The sequence below is a fragment of the Macrotis lagotis genome, chromosome 5 (genome assembly GCF_037893015.1).
Source record: "Macrotis lagotis isolate mMagLag1 chromosome 5, bilby.v1.9.chrom.fasta, whole genome shotgun sequence".
NCBI classification, from domain to species: Eukaryota; Metazoa; Chordata; class Mammalia; order Peramelemorphia; family Peramelidae; genus Macrotis; species Macrotis lagotis.
In genome coordinates, this window is record NC_133662.1 from 239,156,452 (window position 1) to 239,172,232 (window position 15,781).

At 40.7% G+C, this 15,781-nt stretch overlaps 1 protein-coding gene across 2 annotated transcripts in view; it reads left to right on the forward strand.

Moving 5' to 3' along the window:
- The window catches only part of NLK (nemo like kinase), a 130,521-nt gene extending 117,088 nt beyond the window's left edge, over positions 1–13,433 (forward strand). The window contains exons 8-11 of one of the 2 annotated variants that reach the window (XM_074189027.1): positions 7,862–7,948; positions 9,400–9,598; positions 10,482–10,575; positions 11,995–13,433. In XM_074189027.1, the coding sequence (XP_074045128.1) occupies positions 7,862–7,948; positions 9,400–9,598; positions 10,482–10,575; positions 11,995–12,049 (435 nt within the window). In that variant the 3' untranslated portion in view covers positions 12,050–13,433. Of the gene's footprint in view, positions 1–2,649; positions 7,515–7,861; positions 7,949–9,399; positions 9,599–10,481; positions 10,576–11,994 lie in introns of those variants that run through there. The other variant, XM_074189028.1, reaches the window with a different exon arrangement.
- The last annotated feature ends 2,348 nt before the right edge of the window (positions 13,434–15,781 follow it).

Consider the following 15,781-nt stretch of genomic DNA (forward strand, 5'->3'; position numbering starts at 1 on the left):
CCCCTAGTCCCATGTTTATGACTGTCAGACAGCTCTAATCAGTGTAAAATTCTGTCAATTCTCTTATATTCTCTCTTACATCTATCTCTTGCCTCATCTCCACTCACATATCATCACCACCCTAGTTCAAGACCTCTAAAGTGGTCTTCTTGCCTCCATTCCTCTTTCAGCAGGCAATCTTACCACAAATGCTAAAAATCATCTTGCTGATACACTGATCTGACCAAGACATTCCCTGTCTAAAACATTCAGTGACCATTCACTCACAAATAAATCATATAAGACCATTCATGATCTGGTTCCAAACTACCTTTCTATCCTGAAAGTAAGGGCTTAGTGGGAAAAGCACATAACCAACAATAGTTGGTTATTGGTATTTGGTACAGGTACCACTTCAGCTTTCCTAGAAACTAGTGAGTGAAGATGAAGGCATCTCCTGGGGAATCTCATATAAAGTTGTGGGGCCAGTAGAGAATATTTAAACAGTTTTATTTGGTGTGACCAGTTATGGTCATAGACTATCCCAGCAGCACTTTGAATTAACAAAAAAATGGAGAATAGACCTGGATAAAAGGGTTTTTAATCCTCAGCTATTTCATATACTCTGAATTTGGGGATGTTTCTTCTGTCATTCATATGTATGTATCAGATAATGAGGACAACATGTAGTGTGCTTTTAGAAGAAAAAGAAAGGTCAAACGATGAGTTATTCCCCTATTACAAGTAACCTGCCTGCCTGTGCCAGGATTTGAATACACACAAAACCTACTCTAGGTGCTAGGAGGTAGTGATACAAAAATGAAAAAACAAAACAATCCCTGCCATCCAGGACCTTACAATCTAAAGGGAGAGAGACTTGCAAACAAATCTTTCCAAATCAAGTTAAATGCGGGATAACAAGGAAATGATGAACAGTGGAAAGGCACTACAATTAAGTGGGGTTGGGGAAGACTTCTAGTTAAAAGAGGGATTTTAGATGGGACTTCAAGGAAGCCAGGGAGGTCAATAGAGTAGAAGAGCAAGAATATTTTAGGCCTTAGGGACAGTCAGAAAGAGGACCCAGAACTGAGAGAAGGAGGGTCTTGTTTGTGGTACAGATAGAAGACCTGTGCCACTGGGCTAAAGAGGATGTGTTGGGGAAGAGGGTATAAGAATTCTGGAAAGAGGGACAGCTAGGTGGCGCAGTGGATAGAGCACCGACCCTGGAGTCAGGATGACCTGAGTTCAAATCCAGCCTCAGACACTTAATAATTACCTAGCCCTGTGGCCTTGGGCAAGCCACTTAACCCCATTTGCCTTGCAAAAAACTTTAAAAAAAAAAAGAATGCTGGAAAGAGAGGAAGGACCTAGGTTATGAAGACCATTGAATGGCAAACGACATTTTGTGTTTTGTCTTGGAGGCAGTGAGGATCCCCTGGAGTTTACTGAATAGGAGAAAGGTAACATGTTTGACCCTGAGTTTTAGGAAAATCATTTCTGTGGTTGAATGGAAAATGGATCAGAGAGGGAAGAGACCTGAGACAGGCAGACCCACCAGAGATTATTACAAAAATCCAGATATGACGTGACCAAGAGGGAGAAGAGAAGAGGCCTCAGGGTCTGCTCTTCATGACCCCTTTTGGGGTTTTCTTGGGACTGATACTGACTGGTTTGCCATTTCCTTCTCCAGATCATTTGACAAAGGAGATAGCCAAGGCAGACAGGATTAAGTGATTTTTTTCCCCAGGCTTACACAGCCAGTAATTTATCAGGAAGATGAGTGTTCCTGATTCTAGGTTCCTGTTTCAATATCCACTGTACCATCCAGCTGGACTAAAATACATACATATATACATATACACATGCATACATACATATCTATATGAACATAGGAACCTAGGTGGTGCAGTGGATAGAGCCCTTGGAATCAGGAGCTTGGGAATTCAAATCTGGCCTTGGACACTTACTAGCTGTGTGACCTTGGGCAAGTCACTTAACCCTGATTGCCTCACATCCAGGACCATCTCCAGTTGTCCTGATTCATATCATGTGCTTGTCATGGCATCACCTTCCTAATGCTGTGGTCTTCTTCAAGAAGGAAGGACAAAAAAACCCATCATATAAACATAGAATCTGTCATTGAAATGCTAGGAAAGGATGACATCACCAAGAAAGAGAATAAATATTGAGAGACAATATCAAGAAACCCAAGGGAGAGAGTTACAGGAAGAAGTGTTAGCAGAGGCACAGACAGCAGAATGCACCCAGAGGCTTGAGAAGAGGCCTCTGGATGTAACAATGAAGAGATCTTTATCACATCAGCCGAACAAGCCCCGAGCCAGCTCTGCCCCTGGCTGCCAGGACCTTGTCGTTGGCTTATGATGATTGAGGCAGTCGTTTTGAGGCATCTCGCTAACAGTTCATCAAGGTCATTAATGGAACATCCTGTCCTCGTGACTCATCTCCACACCTGCATTCCTGACTAGCCTGTGGATTTGCTTGGGAATCAAACAATCAGGCTGGTAATGATTAATGGGAGGAATGTCAGACTCTTTCTTTCTGCCCAGAGATTGGAAGTGTCTTGCAGAATGTGGATTTTTCTTAATGAGATTCTTCTGGCATGTCCTGTGAGAATTGTCCCCGTCCTTTACTTCATGTTTTGCATTGCAGTGTCCTGGGCCTAAACTAGTCTCAAGAATAACGGCAAGTGTGGGAGAGAGGAAGAAAATGGAATTTGAAATGCTGCAAACTCCAGGGCAGCTCCTCACCTGTGGAGCCCATCAGACACTAAATTATTACCATTTGTCTTTCTGAGGAGGGAATGATGCAAATAAATTGATTCATCTTTTCTGTCTGTCTGTTTTAATACACACTTGGAAACAAGAAAGGAGAAATGATCCCAACTTGTCTGACCTGGGCAGAGCTGGAAGAGCTGTTTCTCAGGAAGTTAAGACTGCCCAGCCAGCTTTGTTTTGAATGCGTTTATTATGGACACCTTTTTTGTGTGCTCAGGGAGATCTGGGATCAACCTTGTAGGGCAGTGAAGGAAAAGGAGGACTAATAAAAAGAACAAAGTGACTGAGAAAACCCAAACTCATCTCTGTGTCCACTGGGGCACCAAAATAATTATGAATAACAGTCTAATATAGGGAACACAGATATCCTCAAGCCCATTTTAGAGTGAAGAAGGTGAAGCTCAGATAAACTCATTTGCTGAAAATGCCAAAACCTTGACTTCTCCCCCAGTTAGACTAGGAAGCACTTTTAGATCTTCTCCTTTCCCTAGTAAAATAAGTTCCGTGAAGGCAAGGACTATGCAGGCCTCTGCTTGAACTGCCTTCCAATGACAGGATATGCCATTCCTTTTTGTGTTCTAATAATTAGGAAGTTGTTCCTTATCAAACTGGAACTTTAGAATTTCATTGCAGTTTTTACATGTAATTGGTTAAAAAAATAAAATATTCAATAAATATATATTTTTAAATGTTGCTGCAAATGAAATCCATGAATTTAATTTTGCAGATTCATTGGTCTCATGTAGGTGATTTCAGGTAGACTGTCTTCATTTCCATTGGAAAGTGGCTTGTAGTTCTCTAGCTTCATTTCTCTACTTTTATAAACTAATAAATATAACAAAGGACTCAATAAAAGCTAAAGGACCTCCAACCCTTGGCTCATCTCATCTTAGTCCTCTTGAAGAATGGTGAAGGAAGGAAAGGCCTGGTGACTATCACTGCAATCATGTGCCCAGAGCCCACATTAGAACCAGACCACCAGACCTTTGTGCTTGTGAAGGATACCTCTTATAATGAAAATTGTCTCCTAAGTTCTTAAAGACTTAAACAAGGGGTGGCTAGGTGGCACAGTGGATAAAGCACCGGCCCTGGGGGAGTCAGGAATACCTGGGTTCAAATCCGGTCTAAGACACTTAATAATGACCTAGCTGTGCCACCTTGGGCAAGCCACTTAACCCCATTTGCCTTACAAAAACCTAAAAAAAAAAAAAAAAAGACTTAAGTTTAACATGAATTTTCTTGAAAACTGGATATAGTTTTGTCATGCCAAGATCCTAAACTACAAGGTTAGGCAACTTTCACAATGAAGCTAAGGAGAGAGCTTGTGGCTGACATGGGAAATCCATTATGATCATAGTTATCTTGTTGGGACTCTAGAATTCAAGAAATGTGAAACTTTGGGGGGGCAGTTATGTTTCTATTATTCCTTTTTCCTCCACTAAATTCCTATTCTGATATCTTACTACGAAACACCCTGGGGTTTTGAGGACATGCAGATGAAGCATGAGCTGAGGCATGTTGATGTTCTACCATGAGGTCATACCAAGACAATCAAGACTGGGGCTACCAGTTTAATCACTGACTGGCCACAGGGCTTTGATTTTTTTTTTTTTGAGAGCAACTCTCCAAGACTGTCTAGAGGGTCTGGGATCTACATTAGTGAAGAGTATCCATACTGATAAAATCGCTGGGTCCTTAAAGTATGGCCTTCCCAGACTGTCATTGAAGTGTACAAAGATATCATTTCTGAGATAGCTTTTGCTTTCATAGGTTCATGACCCAGGAAATAGGTTTCCATGGAAAATACAGTATTAGTTTTATAGTAGAACTATCGTAGTATCCATTAGGACCAATATGAGAATTCTGTTCTTTTTTAAGTTAAAGGAAGGGGGCGGGGGAGAAACTTGGAATTACCAGGCTTCATATACCTATTAAAGTTAAGCTACTTTTTTTTTAACTCGACCTCGAAATGTCTTCTTGATTGGAGCCAGTGAATATTTGGGGAAGTCCTTGATACCTTGGTATACTGCATTGGACTGGGATAATACAGCTCCTTCCTTCCCCATCCCCCTGTTAAGCTAAACCGTGTGTGACTGTGTCTCTTGGGAACTCAGACTTGAAGCATCTCACAAACCAGGCCTACCCATAGCAATATCAAATGAGACAATGCTTAAAGTTATAATAACGAAAGTCCTGAAGAAATCGGGGATGGTTGTGTATTCTTTGTTGTAATAAAAGATCAGGTTATAAAGGATCTGACCTCGGGCCATGGCCAGCTTTCAGTTTCCAGAACCAACCGAGAAGATTCACTGATCTGAACCTTAGCTTCTCTTCAAGTACAGACTTTGTGCTGTCCTTTGAATTGTCACTTCGTAGACAGGATTTGTTTGAGTGGACCATGGGCCAGAGCCAATTTTGCAAGCCAATGGAAATTGCTGAGGGGTTTATTTTCTTTTTTTTTTTTAAATAGCTCATAAATCAAGTGAGATCACATTTGGCAGAAAATTTAGAACTTATCTAGCCTGAAGGAAAGGGAGAGACTACTCCTTCAAGGTTATGCTTTTTTATTAAGCCATTAGGAGAAAAAAAATGCCAAAAAAATTTTATCTTTCCCTCCCTGTCCTCTCCCTCCCCCTTCCCCACCCACAAAAGTGAATTAGTAAGGATTGGAGTAAAGGAACCACAATGGTGATACCTGGAGCATTATGCTAAAAACAGGCTAAAATAAATTGTTTTGTGGTCTTTCTAGTTTCTGCAGTCATTGTGGCATAATGCCGAAGGGCTGCCAATGTAGTTATTTCCAGTCTTGGGCCAGATTTTTGTGGTATGATAGTCGTCTGGGATCTTCAGGAGGGCCTGTTGAGAGTAGAAGCAAAACTTCTGCCCTGAGATACCCAAGACAGTCACACACATACAGGAAGATAGTCATTCCTGGAACCTCATAATGGGATATGATGGCTAAAAAAGCTAATCCAGTCTTAGACTCGATTAAGAGAATTTAGTGTAATGGGACCCTTGCCTTTTCTCCCTCTTGGGGTTGCATCTGGAGGGTTACATTCAGTGATGAGTACTGGGCTCTTTTCTGGAGCATGTCCAGGGCAGTAAGACCAGGATGATTGGAGAACTCAAGGCTCAAGGCCATGTCATTTCAAGAATGAAGAAACAAAGAGTGGTAAGCCTCAAGAAGAGAAGAGCTGGGGCAGCTAGGTGGCACCGTGGATAAAGCACCGGCCCCGGAGTCAGGAGGACCTGAGTTCAAATCAGGCCTCAGACACTTAATAATGACCTAGCTGTGTGGCCTTGGGCAAGCCACTTAACCCCATTGCCTTGCGAAAACTAAGAAGAAAAAAAGGGAAGAGCTTCTAACAGATGAAGCGTTGTCAGGTGGAAGCTAGATTAGACGTGTTTCAAGAAGGCAGAACTAAGAGGAATTGGTAGAAGCTGCCAGGAAGTAGCTCTTTTCAAAAGATGAATTTTCTAACAATTTGAGTTCTCTAGGAGTAGGGAGTAGACTCCCTCATGGGGTGTAGTGAGCTCATCTCCAGAAGTATTTAAGTTGAAACTAGATATTTTAATCATTTGTCAGATGTCACCACAGGGATTTGTACAGAAAACTAAGGGCTGGAGTAGATGAACTGAGAGGTCTCCAGTTGTTAAGACTATAGAGAATAAGGAAAGGGCCGAGGGAAATTTTAGAGCAAATAAAAATAAGAACAGACTCTCAGGAATCTGTTCTTACAGGTCTGTTAGATTTTAGATAGCATTTATAGAAACTCTGGGGTTATATCCTAATCTGTTATACAAATAATTACTTTGTTTATATATTCTCTACTTTTTAAAAATTATTGCCCTTCCCTGGGCATACTTAACTTTCTTTTCTTTGCAACAGCCTTTAAAAGAACATAGAACTCTTAGCAATATTTACAGAATTGGTTTTCATTGTGCCTGAATTTAGAGGAACTTTTGTGTTCTGGCCCACCCTGAGTCATCACTTAAATTTAAAATGTATTCCCTGAAGTAACAATTGTTTGGCTTTGAAATCTTAGTTAATGGGAAAAGCCCAGTTCCTTTTCAAGTTTCCACTCTATGTCTTTTTTTCTTTTTTTTAATTTGTTTTTATTAAAGATATTGAGTTTTACATTTTTCCCCCAATCTTGCTTCCCTCCCCCCTCCCCCCCCCCACAGATAGCACTCTATCAGTCTTTACTTTGTTTCCATGTTGTACCTCGATCCAAATTGGGTGTGATGAGAGAGAAATCATATCCTTAAAGAGAACAGAATTCTCAGAGGTAACCAGATCAGACAATAAGATATCTGGGGTTTTTTTTCCAAATTAAAGGGAATAGTCCTTGTACTTTGTTCAAACTCCACAACTCCTTATCTGGATACAGATGGCACTCTCCTTTGCAAACAGCCCAAAATTGTTCCCGATCGTTGCACTGATGGAATGAGTGAGTCCTTCAAGGTTGAACATCACTCCCATGTTGCTGTTAAGGGTGTACAGTGTTTTTCTGGTTCTGCTCATCTCACTCAGCATCTGTCCATGCAAATCCCTCCAGGTTTCCCTGAAATCCCTTCCCTCCTGGTTTCTATATAGAACAATAGTGTTCCATGACATACATATACCACAGTTTGCTAAGCCATTCCCAAATTGAAGGACATTTACTGGATTTCCAATTCTTTGCCACCACAAACAGGGCTGCTATAAATATTTTTGCACAAGTAATGTTTTTACCCTTTTTCCTCATCTCTTCAGGGTATAGACCCAGTAGTGGTATTGCTGGGTCAAAGGGTATGCACATTTTTGTTGCCCTTTGGGCATAGTTCCAAATAGCTCTCCAGAAGGGTTGGATGAGTTCACAGCTCCACCAACAGTGTAATAGTGTCCCAGATTTCCCACATCCCTTCCAACAATGATCATTATCCTTCCTGGTCATACTGGCCAATCTGAGGTATGAGGTGGTACCTCAGAGAAGCTTCACTCAATGTCTTTTGAAGTAGGTGATTATCCTATCAGAAATTGATTTTATTCAATAGATATTTAAACAGTGACCTGCTTACATACTTGCCATTCTTCTCTTTCTCAGCCATCTCTTCCTGTACTATATACACTGTCTAGCCAAGCAACACATGAAGCTGTTCATCTCCTTTGCAGGATGTTGGTCTTTGATCCAGTAAGTGAGGGTGTTTTGGTGTGTTATGGGTTTTTTTAAATGTATATTTTAAAATTATTTTTTAAAAGATGTATTTTGATTTGGTAGAGATGGCCCTGTGGAGTATCTTTTTCTTGTAAGCATCTGTTTCTAGCCCAGTGGGCATCTTGCCACACAAATCTTTGGTTTTCAACAATGGTATTAAGGACTAAAGGTAAAGAGAAGAGGTGCCATCTTTTCTCTCTTGTCCCTCCCTCTCAGTAAGCATAACAGGATGTCTGACACCATCTCAAGTCTAATTAGGTGTAGAAGTAAGAAAGAGCATAGGAAAAGATCTGCCCCTCCTCTTGCCTAAATCTATTTGATGTTAGGACAGCAGCTTCCGAAGTGCCATTTTGAGATTTAACTTTATTGTAAATATACTACTAGAAGTTGCAGTTTGGAATTTCCTTGCTCTGGACCATAACAATTGGCTCCTTCAACACTCCAAAACTGTTTGAGACGCCTCTTCCCCATGGGGTCCACTGGACTGTTACAAAATGAGACATCCATTCTCTTGGCTTATTATTCTATTTCAGATTGTAGAGTGCTTTACACACATTTGAAATTGGAATTCAGGCTTTTTTGATCTTTTTTGATCAGACTTTTTTTAGTTTCTTCAAATTGCCTACACTGTGATGGTTCTAATGAAATCTAATCTTGTCGAAAAAGATCTTTACAACCTAACTAAAAGCACAGTGGATAGAACACTGGCCTTGACACCAGGAGGATGGGAGTTCAAATCCAGCCTCAGAAACTTGTCACTTACCAGCTGTGTGACCTTAGACAAGTCACTTTACCCTGACAGCTTCGCATCCAGGACCATCTCCAGTTATTCTGATCCAAAGCTGGTCACCGGACCCAGATGACTCTGGAGGAGAAAGTGAGGCTGGGGACTTAGCACAGCCCCCCTCACTCAAGTCCAATTTACATGCATGTCATAGCATCACCTCCCTGATGTCATGGTCTTCTTCAAGAATGAAGGACAAATATGCATTCAAAAGCTTCCTTGTTTTGGGTTCTCAAGAGGTCTCAAAAGTATTCCTTACAGAGTCTTGCCACCATCATCCTGGCCGCATGAATTACAGGTGCTGGGCTAGAGTTGGGGATTGATGGCCTATTATTTAAAATCAAAGCTCCGACACCTTGAGAAAGATTCCATTTTAAACAGTCCAGTGGACCACAATTTTTGGCAATGATATCAATGAGAGATGGGATTTTTCACATGCTGATTTGTGAGTTCAAGGCAAGCACCATGGTGGCCTCAGAGGACTAGATTCTAAGTCAGAGGCTCCCCCTAGTGGCGTGCAACCCATCTGTCCCCTTTAAGCTTTCCTTTTATACTGGAATAAATGATTAAAAGATAAGGATGAACACACTTGTCTAGCAAAGACGTCCTATCAATATGCACTTCTCTCCCAATCTGATTTCAGTCCAAAAGAATATCTGCTAAGGACGCCTTAGCCCACCCCTACCTAGATGAAGGGCGACTGCGATACCACACCTGTATGTGTAAATGTTGTTTTTCCACCTCCACTGGAAGAGTTTATACCAGTGACTTTGAACCCGTCACCAATCCCAAATTTGATGATACTTTTGAGAAGAATCTCAGTTCTGTTCGACAGGTAAAAGGTGAGTGATCCTGATGTGTGGTAGCTAGATTGTAAGAGTCCAACACATGTAAGGGCCAGGCCCCAAGCCTTCTGCAGACACCTTAGCCCACCCTACACACACACACACATATAAAGGTTAACTGGGGATTTCCAGGGTATGGCAAATTGGCTAAAAATGAGGCAGGCACTCAAGGAGGACTCGAGTCATCCTAGTCAAATCTTGGTCTTATTTATTTTTCCAACTACTTAAAATGGCAATTTTTACCAATTCTTTTTTTGGGGGGGGCAAGTTTTGAGCTCTACATTTTTCTCCCTCCCCCAACAGAAAGCAATCTGATATAGACTCTACATTGATAACCATGCTAAGTATAAATCAATATTGATCGTGTTGTGAGAGAAGAATCAGATCCAAAGGGAAGAAAGAAAACATTAGAGAGAACAAAATGACATAATCCATAAGACAACTTTTAAAAATTGAAGATAATAAGCTTTGGTCTAAATTTAGACTCCACAGTTCCTTCTCTGGATACAGATGGTATTCTCCATTGCAAACTAAGCAGATTTTTAAATGTGAAGTTAGACTTGGAACACATAGGCATCCAGCTAAGATGGCAAAGTCTGGGGGCACAGGGCTAAGAAATCTGGCCCACAGCCCCATGCCAGCTGGTTCTTGAAAGTGATCATCAGCACCACAAGAAGAGTCTCCTTTCGGTTTCCTCCCAAGTTTAGCGGCAGCTCCTCTCTCTCCGTGCCAGTGGTGCCAGCAGATGGGTCCCAGGGAAGCAGCGGGCTTCTCCCTCTGAGATGACTGGCAATTGCTCTCCCTGAAGCCATAAGAAGCATCATTTGGGGCAGGCTTCTCTGAACTGGCAGAGATGATGTGATCTGTGTTTGCTCCACAGAAATTATTCATCAGTTCATTTTGGAACAGCAGAAAGGAAATCGAGTGCCTCTCTGCATCAACCCTCAGTCTGCTGCTTTTAAGAGCTTCATTAGGTATGTGGGCCTCATTTCTTTTCTTCCTAGTGATAGATGGGCTTTTGGTTGGAATTAAAGTTACATCTGATACAGTTATTCAGCATACTTCTCATTTAATTTGAATAGATGGCAAGAGCTTTATTTTTGTTGAACAAGGAACCAAAAAGTTTCTGTTAAGACTTGCAAACCAAAGGATGGGAAGAGGTCAGGTGTTAGTTCTTGCCTCCATCTTCAGGCCTGACTTCAGTTTAGTTTGGGTTCTTAGCTACCCACCCCTTTGATTCTCTCAAATCTAGAAGCCCACTGCTGCAGAGAGACCTTACACCTCAGGGTCAGATGTCACCTTCAGCTGCATGATGTTCAGCTCCATCTACCCCATGGCCCAAAAGTCTTACTGCAGCTTGAAGCTTTTTATGACATGGGATTTGCAGTATCCCCCAATGAGCTGCTAAACTAACTCAAATAATATTTTTCCAAAACCTAAATGGATTCACTGAGCAAAGTATGGCAAGAGTGAAGGTTCCCTCTAAGAGTCTTCTCTCTCTGCTTCTCTACCTAGTTTTGGATCTCTGATAAATTTATTTACTTCTTTCCATTTCCTCTGCCTCGCTTTTTTAGTTCACTGCTCCACCTGTCTCTTCCCACCACCCAAAATATATCCCTTATAGTTATTGAGTAGAGATTTTATTTTCATATCTATAATTTTTACATAGAAGAGTTGATCTTTTATTTCTATCTTCTTGTACAAAAGAAATCCAAAACTAAATTATTTCTACTTATGGGTACTTGAACAAGGTACCATGGGAGAAACTAAAGCTAAGAATCTATCCCTGGCTTTTAAGAAGGTCTGTGTTTGAATACACATAAAAAAATGTCAATACAGAGGCAGCTAAGTGGTGCAGTAGATAGAGCACTGGCCCTGGAGTCAGGAGTTCCTGAGTTCAAATCTGGCCTCAGACACAATAATCACCTAGCTGTGTGACCTTGGGCAAGCCACTTAACCCCATATTGCCTTAAAAAAAAATCAATACAAGGCAGGAAACAAGTTGCCCACAGAATTGTCTCTATTGCTTATCTGTCCCTTGGTAGGGAAAAAATTTCCCCACATTTTGCACCTTTGTTTAGACTATCCAAACCAGGAGACATTGCAAGAACTGAGATGTGAATTATGACCTTTTCTGGACCATATAAAGATAGACAGATAGACACCCCCACCAGTTAGTCTTAGATTCTCAAAATACAAATTTAGGGCAAGTGTAACTCTGAGGATAATCAAAAGAACAAGGAAGAATTTGAAAACTAGAAATGTGAATCAAGTTTTATATTTTTAAGGGGGGTGGGGGGGTGGAGCAGTGTAGATGAAGAGAAGAAGGAAATCATTGCAGATGTGTGCAGGGTTGATTCTCAGCTAATTCCATCGACTTTGTTTTGCTTTAGTTCCACTGTTGCCCAGCCATCTGAGATGCCGCCGTCTCCTCTGGTCTGGGAGTGACCAAGGAGGGGACTTACTGTACTACTGAAGATGTAGCTTTCCACTGGAGCCTGGGCTTTGCAATTCTGGAGGTTAATCATGCTTGTACTGTAATTTTACTAATGAAGTTTTAAATTAACAACCACTACTTGTATGATATGAATAATATTTAGAAATGTTACTAGACTTTTAATCTTGTAAAGTGGTTGTGCTTTTAGAAGAAAAATATTTCACCCAGAGTTGCACATGTTTTATGAATTCTAGTGCAGCTGTTATGGCTCACCTCAGAACAAATCAAGAATTGAACCAAATTTGGGACAGTTGTTTTGGTTCTGTGTTGGTTTTGTTTTTATTTTTATTTTTTTAATTGAAGTGAGATTGTACACACATAAAGGACAGTCGTACATTTTTATATTTGAGCCATTCCTGAAGATTTGGGGGTTTTCTAAAACTAAGAAATCCAATGAACTTGACTGCGACCAATCATGAAGCCACATCCACTGGCACCTGTGGCCACACCAGTTTGGGAAGGGAGGGTTAGGGAGGGGGAGGGGCATGCCACCTGATGATCAAAATCCTATAACTAGCTTCTCCTTAGAGCCGTGATGGTGACGTGTGCTGTTCTCAAATCAAATGTTGTGGGTAGAGAAGAATGAGTTTGTGACTAGGCAAGACTAAACTTCTGTTTTCCTTACCCAGTATATATATATATAATATAAATATATATATATAATATAAATATATATATATTTAATCTATTTTTATTAGAAGTTTTTCTGCTCTTTCTTACATAAAAGATCCCCAAGCATGCATCTTTCATGTATGTAAATAATTCCATTTCTGGGTTAATTTCAAGAGCACCCCCAACATTGCTGTATAGCGATAAACTAGCTTGCACATTTTAGGTCTGTGAAATTTTGTGAGACTTTTCCTGCACTGGACAGTTTAAAAAAAAAATCTAAAAAGACAAAAACATTAAAAATTTTTTTTAAAATGCCACAAAAAAACCACAACAGCCCATAGGGAATTATGTTCATTGTGTTTGTGTCCTTAGGCAAAGCTGTGGGAGTCTTGAAATGTCACCGTAGTAAATAACTTATGACTTTTGGGCTACTTCTTTTCTGTTGGAACACTGAATTCTTCTGTGCATATGTATATATGAACACAACTGAAGGCCTCTACCTCCTGGAGCTAGACAGCTTGGCTTGTTTACCTCCACATGATGATGATGATGATTATGATGATGATGATGATGATGATGATGATGATAAATGATGATGATGATGATGATGATAAATGATGATGATGATTATTTTTTTTAAGTTCAGTGTGGAGACTTGAAACTTGAATGTCCCTCCCAACTTTTATATTTAAAAAAAAAATAAAACAAGACAAGAACATTGAAGACTGTTTTTCACCTGTACAAGAAATACTCACGGATCATCTTAAAAATTGGTCTGGGGAGAAAAAAAAAACCTTGGTGTGTGTTATGGACAATTAACTGTTAAAGTTATTGTAAGTTATCTGTATTTAGCAGAGTATTTTCATCCTGAGTGATCTGAGCTGAATCTGGAAACTCTTAGTAAGTTATATTTGGAAGTTTTAACTTCAATGAAGTAATTAATTGCTGTGAAAGAAACAAACATTGAACTACTAAACAAAGATGGTGTGATATCTTTGGTTTTTTTATGAGGCTCCTGAGAATCAACCCAACTGAATATATTTAGTTACAAAAAGAGCCCGAGAAGACACTGGTCTGAAAGGTACAATCTCAGAGGTTGGTCAGTTTACGTGGCACACTTGCTGGTCACTTTGTACAATGTAGACTTGAAGTACGGTGGTGAAACCATTAAATGTGACATGTGAAAAAGCAGGGGCCCAGTTTGATTTACTTCCCTTTTCTTCCAGTTAGGGCGACCAATCTAGTTGAAAGGCAGTTTTGAGACTTCCTTGGATAACAGAACTTTTACATGTAAAACTATCTAACTAGAAAGTGACTTACAAACTTAGACAATGTTAAGCCCAAAAGTTATCTTATGTTGTCTAATCCACCCATTTTATACATGAGGACTTTGAAGCAAGGTGACTTGCAAGGAGTCCCATGACTAATAGACACAGTGGCACTCCCCAGGCTGGAGCTCCGGTTCCCTCCCCAGCCCAACCCAATGCTCCTCTTCCCTCAGTTAGGGAAAATGATCCTGGTTTTTTTGTTTTTTTTTTTTTGGATAACAGATAAACAGATAGATGACCCTAGTATTTCCCTCAGACCTCCCTCCTTGTGCACAAAACAGCTTTGTCACAATGGGCCATCACCATCTAAAAAGGTGCAACAAAGCCAGACTCATATAGAAGTTTTAAAGAATTATTTGTGAAAAATGTGCCACTTGGAACCTAAACTTATACTCACTGATTCCTAATTTACTTGGTATCTTGATATGATCCCTCTTGGACCAACATGCTTTATCATACTCAAGATTTTGGTAGCTTATCACTGTTTAAATCAAGAGCCTGAATGAAAATGCAGGTTAGAGAAAATAAACAACAGAATTGGGGGGGGGGGGCCAAAATCACTTGGAACCAATGAGAAATGAAGCCTTTGCAAGTCTAATGAACCATATTGAACCCACATTGCTTGAATCTAAACCAAGTCCTCAGAGGTGCCACACTCTAGGGGTCTTCATTCAACACCACAATCCCTTCTTGAAAATAAAGAATTAAATGCCAAAGTCTCTTTTGGCTATGAACCGGTCCGAAAACCCTCCATAAAGGCTGCTGTTCCCCCATAGGACACTATCTAGACTCCCCCAGACCTTCAGCTATACTTTCCTTTGATCCTCTTCTTGCTGTGTGCCCAGAAAACCTAGTGCCCTTTAGCTTTGGATGGAACCTCTGCCCTGATGTCCTGTTCTGATTGCCAATACACCCTGCCTCCATATCTAGTTTGCCAGTCCAACCATGCTCATCCCAACCATCTTCCTAATTACTCTGGGAACAGCAGGCATGTCAGCATTACTACAGCAAAACAATTGGTTCCTAAAAGGCTGGTTCGAAGACCAAAATGACATCTCTGTGTTTGAGACAAATTACAGTGTGTCTGACTTGCTGATCAGACCAGTACGAGCCCGCAATCCTCTACTACCAGTTGTGCACAAATAATCCATGTGAACACCTGGGGTGAGTACTCTAAACTTAAGCATATCACATTTCCTTTGAGCTGCTTCAATTCTGCCTTCCTCACAGAGGAGCCTCCTCACTGATGAGGGCACGCCATGCTAGGTGGTCCTGTGCCAGTGTCTCCCATGCTGTATAATCAGTTTCCAGATTCTTCAATGAGACCTTCAGGGTGTCTCAGTATCTCAACCCCCTTGGGAGCACTTGCCCTGGGAAAGTTCTCCATAAAATAGTTTTTTTGGCAAGCGTATATCTGGCATTCTAATGTGTCCAGCCCATCATAGTTGCACACCATATAGTAATGTTGGGATGCCAGGTAATTTAACTAGAGAAAGGACCTCAGTGTCCAGTGTCTTCTGCCAGGTGATCTTCAGAATCTTCCTAAGACAACAAGTTAAAGGGAAGCAATTCCATTTCCTGACATGGTGCTGGTAAACTGTCCAGGTTTCACAGGCAAATAGCAATAAGGTCAGTATATAAATATTGAAATACCTAGCCTCCTACCTTATTTTTTTTTTCAAACTGAAGAATTTTTTCTGAATTTTACAATTTTCCCCCCTGATCTTACTTCCCCCCCACCCC